The 8,417-nt window shown below is 50.3% G+C and overlaps 1 protein-coding gene across 1 annotated transcript in view; it reads right to left on the bottom strand.

Moving 5' to 3' along the window:
* Positions 1-8,417, bottom strand: part of ATP6V0D1 (ATPase, H+ transporting, lysosomal 38kDa, V0 subunit d1) — a gene marked incomplete at its 5' end in the record, with an annotated part of 25,051 nt that continues 16,634 nt past the window's right edge. The window contains 5 exons of the mRNA XM_009705679.1: positions 1-424; positions 1,470-1,547; positions 2,475-2,644; positions 3,244-3,325; positions 7,057-7,136. Coding sequence (XP_009703981.1) covers positions 263-424; positions 1,470-1,547; positions 2,475-2,644; positions 3,244-3,325; positions 7,057-7,136 — 572 coding nt within the window. The remainder of the gene's footprint in view (positions 425-1,469; positions 1,548-2,474; positions 2,645-3,243; positions 3,326-7,056; positions 7,137-8,417) is intronic.

Below are 8,417 nucleotides of genomic sequence, written 5' to 3'. Positions count from 1 at the left end.
TATTAGGTACACAACAGGAGGTGTCCCTCCTGCTACACGGGGCCAAGCCTGTGCCACTGATCCCTCCGGATGCCCCACAGCACACACACAACTCAAACGTCAGCTTGTGAATAATTTAACTAGCAACTGTACAGTTTCCTCATCTGAACCAGTTCCACAGACAGGACATCCCTGGAGTTTGTGCAAGGAATAACTCAGGGAGTTAAGACAGGGGTCCCTCCAGACTCCAGGGACAGGATGGTCGGACAGGAGCAAAGCAGGGTTAGAAGATGGGAATGTAGTTGTCAATCTTGGTCCTGTGCCGCTGGGCGATGCACTCTGCAATCCACACAATGTTGCGACACTCCTGCTCCTTCAGCTTCACAAAGGCGTAAAAGACTCCAAAGTGGAACTGGTTGAGGAAGGCCAGCTTGTTCAGCTTCACCTGGCAAAAGCCCAGAGGAGGACATGTCACTTGTCCACCTCAGACAGGAAGAGCTGGTCAAGGCAAGCGTGGAACAGCCTTGGAGGTCCCATGACCTGCCCAGCAGGCTGGAAGGCTCAGCACAGGTACCCTGCTCTGCATCTCTCTAGGTCCTCTGGACAGCTCTAACCTACATCACGTGGCTCAGGACAGGCTCTCACCTTCGCACCTCAAATCCTGTGTTCAGTTCTGGGCCCCTCACTGTAAGAAAGACCTTGAGGTGCTGGAGTGTGTCCAAAGAAGGGCAATGAAGGTAGTGAAGGGTCTGGAGCACAAGTCTGATGGGGAGCGGCTGAGGGAGCTGGGGGTGTTCAGCCTGGAGAAGAGGAGGCTGAGGGGAGACCTGATCGCTCTCTACAATGACCCAAAAGGAGGGTGTAGCCAGGTGGGGGTCAGTCTCTTCTCCCACGTTAACAAGCAACAGGACAAGATGAAATGGTCCCAAGTTGCACCAGGGGAGGTTTAGATTGGATATTAGGAAAAATTTCTTCACCAAAAGGGTTGTCAAGCACTGGAACAGGCTGCCCAGGGAGGTGGTGGAGTTGTCATTCCTGGAGGTGTTTAAAAGGTGTGTAGATGTGGTGCTTAGGGACATGGTTTAGTGGTGGTCTTGGCCATGCTAGGTTTATGGTTGGACTTGATGATCTTAAAGGTCCTTTCTAACATAAATGATTCTATGATATAAAGGGGGAAATATTTATAACCGTCAGGTACTGTGAAAATCCTCCTTTCCCACGTAATTACACTCTGGTTTTGCTATTGATGGACCAAATATCCACCAGCAGCCCCAAACGTGCCTCCTACACTGCTCTCATCTGTCTGGGTGAAAACATGGACTAAGCACCATGCTGGGTCCCCGTTCCCTCACTGGAGCAGAGGGCTAGCATCCTTCTCCTTCCTCCATACTCTGTTCCTCCACAGGGCAGCAGATAAGCCTGCTGCTACTCTGAGCTTTGCAAATGGCACAGGTAGGCACATGCCGAGAAGCGTCTCGGGGCTCACTCACCTCATGCTCAAAGAACCTGTCTTCAAGGGTCTTGTCTCCAGGGTTGCTGCCAGCCCCTTCAAATAGCAGTTTGTACTCCTGTGGGAAGACATTACAAGAGGATATACCCAAACCCCAAGGCCCTCTAAGTTTAGCAGTGTTTGGGGGCCCCATACATCAGATGGACACCACAGCCACCATGTCAGGTCACCAGAGGACACAGAGAAGCCAGGAGTCTGCCCTGGGCACACATGAATGTTGGCAATGGATGCTGCCGAGGCTGCACTGCACACACATCGGCTGAAGCCAATTCCCAGAAAGGCAGAGAAAGCCTTTATTTCATCTGTGAACTTGTCCAGCCAGAGATCCTACCCCTTCTCTGAAATGTGCAGTTCTCAAAGCTGTATCATCACTTTGAGCCTGCAGGGAGGATGCATCAGGTACAGACTGGAGTCTTTGGGCCAGGCCACTGTGCCCACAAACATAGGCATATGCCCTGGTTGCTTCAGTAAGGTGACACCGAGCTGACTCCAAGCAGGTCCCCAGCCATGCACAAGAGCAGTTTAAGGAACCCAGACACATCCAAACATGTCCTCCCAGGTCAGCATCTCCCCTGTGACTGAACCAGAGCTCAGAGAGACCCACTAAGGCTGGAGATGCAGCACACTGCTTCTTGCTGGAGACACACTTCCACCCTCAACCTGCCAGAGACAGTCATTGCTGCTACACCAGTACCTCAAGGGTTTGGTGGTGGGGGCAGTCCCCACACCCTGGGACGGGCCGCGTAGGGCACACCCAGTCTCCCAATCACCACTGCAAGGACAGCCATGACTAACACACCAACGGCAGCCCAGGCAAGTCAACTCCGTCTTGGCCAAGCAGAGCACAGGACCAACAGTGGTAGCAGAAGACAGGCATCCCTCTCCCCAGACTGTCAATCCACAAGTTCTCCCAGATCCCCGAGAAGCTCTGATCCAGAGCAGGTCCTTGCACCAGTTCCCATAGCCCTCACCCCAAAGCACTCACAGGGTAGTAGTCAGCAACGTTTTTGACTTGTTCGTAGTCATCTGCTCTGGCCAGCTGAGCCAGGCCCTCAGGGTACAGCTTGCCACAGTGCGGGAACAGCTTTGCTCGGTCCTCCTTGGACAGCTCAGTACCAAATGAGTTAATGGTGATAATGAAGGCCCTCCGGTCAGCTTCATTTTCGTTTCACCTTGGGATGCAGCAACTTTGCCGGCAGGTACCGACGCTGCTTTGAACAGAGCCACATCAGAGGGCAGCATGAGCAAGCTGCCTGGGATGCATACAGCTACCCGGTGTTCAACCAGGGCAGGCTACACCTGTAGGTTCCCAGTATGCCCAGTAGCTGATGCCCGGGGAGCAGTCAGGTGAGAAAATCCCCATCCTGGGCACAAGCCGAATCACTGAGCAGAACCCTGCCCAGGTCAAGGAGTCTCTCTCGCCTACCACCCCCGAGCCCTGCACATCCCACAGCTAGCCTTGGCATGGGGACAGGCCGTGAACTGAACAGCTTTGGTTGTTCTCCTGTTCGTTATCCACATCAGAGGATGAAGATGTGGCCACAAAGGCAATAGATGTGTCAGCCTCTGGCAAGATCAGGACTAGGGAACCAAACCTGTCCAAAGCCATGTGCAGGCAGTGTTTTCCTAGGTCTCCCAGTGAGCAGGCAGAGGGTGCGTGGGGATGCTGAAGAATATTTTGAGCACCTTTAATGCTGGCAGGCAAGCTGGGCCTGAGCACAGAGTAATAAATATCGCTACGGGGGTTTCCAGACCTACCTCCAGGATCGGGCACATGGCATCTGCCGTGGTACCTCCCAGCACCTTGCAGAATTTGTAGAAGGACTCCAGGTAAGCCTGGAAGAGAGAGGGCAGATGAGCACTCCTTCTATACAGCTTCATCTACTGCCCCACAGGGCCATTCAGCAGAGGACGGACAGCAAGCAGGGATGCTCCCAGATGCTTTGTAACACAGCACAGGCACTCTCACCCCACGTGAACTTGGATGCCAAGCCCACACAAGGGACAGCGCTTTCCCAGGAGCTGGGGACACGAAGGGTTGTGGTTGGGTTTGTTCAAGTGACTGCATGAGGTTACTGCAGGCAAGATCCCCAGGCAGCAAGGTTAAAGCCTATTTTGCTCCTTTGAGTCGTCTAACTCCAAGCATTTACTGAAGTCTCATGTGGTTTCCTGACCCTGCTCTGGCCTCCACAAACATGCCAAGCCACACAACTAAAGCTGCAAGACCTACGCTCAGAAAGTACCGCTGTGTAAGCAGAGTCAAAAGATGAGACAGGACATCTGTGAAGGAAACTAGCCATTCTCTGTAATTCTCTTTTCACACTGCAGCCGCTTGGTCTCCATCCCAACTGGAGCACTGCGGAAAGCATATAAGGCTAGGCATAGCTACGCTGCCTCCAGGAAACGTAATCCTTTGTGGAGATGTACTGTAATCCAGCTGGAAGATGACTGTATCTCCCAGGGGGAGCCTACGAAGGCTGTGCATGGCTAAAAGTGCTGTTCAGCAAAAACTTTCTCAGAAGAAGTCATCATGTGATAAAATACCTCCCTGGACAGAGAGCTGCAACCAGAATCACTTAAAAAGGATAGAATAAAACGATGCTGAGACATCACAAATCTCTGTTTGGTCACAACAACTCCAGGACTGAAGATGGACCAAGAATGCAAGTGATGGACACCTTCAGCCTCCGTGCTAGGAAAGCACCTGGATTACTGTGTTCTGTAAATATTCGTTACTACACAGTGCAAGACAACACTGCTGGGTAAGCATCACACATCAAAGAAACTTCATCTCCAGCACTTGCAACTGCTCAAGTGCAGGAGAGCACAGAGCATCAGCCTGCAGAGTTACCACAGGAACAAGGACACAGATAACAGACTTTGAGGCTGACAGAAGAGAGAACCTGGATAAGAGGTTCAGTCACTACCTCTGCCCTTCTCAGAGTTCATGCACAAACCCAAGGCTTTAGAAGCAAAAATAGGTGAAACTCAAATAGCCAGCACTGAAGAAGGATCCCCGCATCACAGACACTATGGAAACACAGACTGTAAAACAGCCGCACTGGGTACCTTCCCCTACGGACCCCTCTGCAGATGACAGCAATTTACAGAAACTCTCCAGCGTCCTGAAACCCTTATCCCAGAAATGGTCATGTCTTTGCATTTAATAACGCTTAATGGACTTTTACTTTCATGAACCCACACATCTACCCTCTGCCTCCCGCTACATTCATTCATCTGTCACATCCAGTCTAAAGCAAGACCTGTGGCCTGTCCACCCACATTGGCTTTTCCAACACTATCTGCAGTTACTGCCACAGCTCGGATTCACTCCTCTTCCAGGTGAGGAAACCTAATCTTTTTTCTACTTTCCCATACAGAAGTCGTTGTACCTATACCTTTAAATGTGTCCTCCTTAGCAGCTTCCCCTGTTCTGCTGTTCATATTCAGAGATGAGAGGGGAGAGGAATGAGATACTGTTCAGGACAAATGCACTACAGATGTACGCAGCAGTACAGTGATATTTGAGCAGTTCTCTTCTATACTACTGCTAGGAACGTACTACCTTGTAGAGTGACACTTGCTTAGGTCAATCATAACCCAAGATGTCATTTAGTAGTAGAAAGGAACAAGGAGACCCTCACTGTACATGCAGAGTTAGGATTACCTCCTTGCTTCTCCCATACATCACTCCACATTTATCCATGTGGATTTGCCTGCTGTATTTTATTGTCCAGTCACAAAGCTCCTTCAGCTGGTTCCTACAAGAAGGTCACCAGCAAAAGCTAACAGTCAGCCAGCTTCACTTCAACATACCGTTAAAGATGTGGAAAAAAGGGAGTAAGCACCGAAGATAACAAAGCCAGCATGTCTCCGTTGTGGGACTCCACTGCTGACCGCCCTCTACACTAAGAGCTGACCACTTACTTTTAACCTCTGCTCCCTCTCCATTCAAGAGCTTTCTAACTTGTCATTGCTAACAAGAAACCTTTGTAATTGCTTTCCTCCTATGAATCCTGCTCAAACCTTCTGTCTACATGCTCAAAGATTCCTTCAAAAAACCTCCAGTAGGTCTAGGAGGTAGCACTTCCCCTTGCCATGCCAACTCCTCCCTGACACAGGCATCCATCCCAGGCACCCACCTGCTGTGTTCCTCAGAGCAGCTCTATGCAGATTTCAGACCCGATTTTATTTCCCTCATTTGCCTATGAAGACCATTTGCATTGTATTATACATTTTTCAGTCCCTGGAGAGAGAGGCAGCTTCAAGTGAGAGACTGTAAGCAGCAGTTACCTTTTCCACCCTTGCATCCCCGTGATTTGTTACGGACAGAGCCCCTGTGTTCCCCAGGGGCTGCTCTTTAGCAAGAGCCAGTCCCAGCACATGCAAGGAGATACCAGGCATCCACCCTTCAATTTGGGGGTAGGAAAAGCAGAATGCAAAACAGTATCAAGGCCTGCACTCATTCTGCTCCCCGCCTTCCCCCACCTGCCTCATCTCAACACAGCGGTCTGCACCCTCCAAGGGTGCAGGTATTTATTCATACAGGCATAATTTTCCCCGTTACAGCAAAAGACCAGTACATGCCAGAGGCCACATGCAGCTGGGCATGACTGCAGACAGGCAGCTCCTTCTCCCCTTCGTTTGCCTTCTTCCCTTCACGCCTGACCTGTTCTCTGCCTCTCCAAACAAGCCACGGCTTCCTTGGGAAGCAGAGGTCACACTGACTGCAGGCTGGCTGTGACCAGCCAAAACAAGGTTGGCAGATACAATCTGCATCCCACCCTTAATCCAGAGAGTCGAGATGGAGCGATAGCCACAGCCTGCACATAAAACACATGCTTTGATACTGCCAGCTAAAACCGGACGGGGCTTGCAGAGGAGACAACAGCTCTCCATGCAGGCTCAGGACAAGGAGATCCTTAGCCCCTCCATATCCCTGTGCCAATTCTCTCCCCAGCATGCAGAACGCCTCCACCTTTTACACTGCTCTACGAAGCGCATCTAACCCCAACCACAGCCCCTGAAGGCTTAAGCAGACTGTTGGGAGGCTCTTTCAAAAGATGTCAAGAGAGAGCGCCAAGCCCAAAGTTTAAGATCTAGCCACTTCAGCCCTTTGAATGCAGGTAACTACATCTCTAAACTCGTGTGGTTAAGGAACAGACTTCTCCTGCCTGCCTGGGGCCTGAGGAAATTTATTCAAAGGCATAACCTCTGCAAAATCTCTTGCACAGACTCTTGACAGCCTGACAGCTCCAAAAAAACCCCACTCTGCCTAGCTCTGGTGTCCTGACTCTGCAGGATGTCAGGCCCCTCCAAGAGCACTACCTTTACTTTCCAATGAATGCAACTAGTTCTCGGTCATGTTTACTCTATCACCACCCCAGGGAAGAAAATGAGAGAAAGCAAAATTATTTTTAAATCTACTCCAAGAGGAAAATACCCTCTCGTCTTCGGTTCAAGAAAGCCAGCCTAGGCTGGAGCTCCTGACCCAAGACAGAGCCGTAGTCATACTAGGAATAAACCAGGAAGTAAACATCTCTTTCCCTTCCCAGAGACTCATTTACCTTATACAGCGTGTTTCGAATTATTTCAATGTTCATTTCATCCAGGTCCTGTTCAGATATGCAGTCTTGGAAGAAAGCAGCTGAAAACAGAGCCACAGAGAGAGTTAGCGTTGCCCTAACCAGACCCATGCCCAGCACTTTCCAGAGTCCTCAACAATACCAGGCAGAAGCACACCCTATGTTGAGCTTGTCCCTCCTAGGCCTGGCCCTCATCTTCAGCAGCCACCAAATTGCCATGACTCAAAACCTCAGGCTCCGCCATGGCTCCCCAGGCCACAATCATTTTGGGGGCTCTCACATGAAAATCTTTCTTCACCCCTTAGTCCTATGGTTTGGTTAACAGCCTATTCTCAGCAGAAATTCTCAGCTCTATCCCCCAGCACCAGTGCCAGAGCAGCCTGTATTTAAAAATAAGCAAAACCCAAACTGTTCCCAGATGCAGGGACTTGGAGGTGACAAGAGAGTTTCCTAATTGCCTGCTACAGCATGGCAGCAGCGCTTAAGCGAGACAGCAGCTAGCAAGTCTTGAGGAAGCTGGTGCTTCTCCCTCCTTCTCCAATATCTCAGTAATTCAGGAGGGAGTTTGAGAAGTTGTTGCCACCTAAAGAACACAGATTTAAGACCCAGGGTACTGCAAGCTGCAGATAAAGATGAGTCTTACACATTTAGTGTAACATAAGGTGGTTGTACTGCTCGTTTGTTAGCAAGGGCACAATAAAACGCATTGACAGGACTTTCACGACTTCTTCAACTCTCACTCAGCAACCAACTTTGCTGAATTTGCTACATAGAGAAATATGATCTTTCTCAGCTTACGCAGTCCAGCTGTGGGTAAAGGACACTGCACTCCCACTGAGAACTGACCAGTACTCTGCTTTGTGCAACAAACCAGGTACGACACAGGCTCACACTTTTGGCATGCACCACTTTTACAGCACGAGCTCCCCGGCGTGGACAGCAGCCGCACTGTGGGTCTAGAGAGTCCCGAACAGGGGTTAACTCCCCCCAAGGTTTCTTTGCAACAGCATCAGATACCAATGCCACGTAGCTGGAGGAGCACTGCTCCCTATGGTTGGCAAAAATGAAAACAGAGTGTGCCAGGACTGGTTTTCACTGCAGGACTTGCTGGCTAGCCTAGATAGCTAAGCAGTGGCTACTTCAGAGTAGCAGAGGAATGAGAACACAGCTATTTCAGTTTTTGGCCCTCCAATATCCCAAATTAGGCTAACAGCAAGTCTTATTTTGCCCTGCTAACCTATGAAAGCCATTTGGGGTTAGGCATTCCTACCAAGCCACGTAGCTACTCAAGTACTTTTAGGAGATAGAGCTGCTGTTTCTTTGCGTGTGGTCACTGGAAAGAG

The sequence above is a fragment of the Cariama cristata genome, unplaced genomic scaffold, assembly GCF_000690535.1.
Source record: "Cariama cristata isolate BGI_N322 unplaced genomic scaffold, ASM69053v1 scaffold13418, whole genome shotgun sequence".
NCBI lineage: Eukaryota > Metazoa > Chordata > Aves > Cariamiformes > Cariamidae > Cariama > Cariama cristata.
Note: the sequence above shows the minus strand (reverse complement) of the source record. Positions and strands in the feature narration are given on the sequence as shown.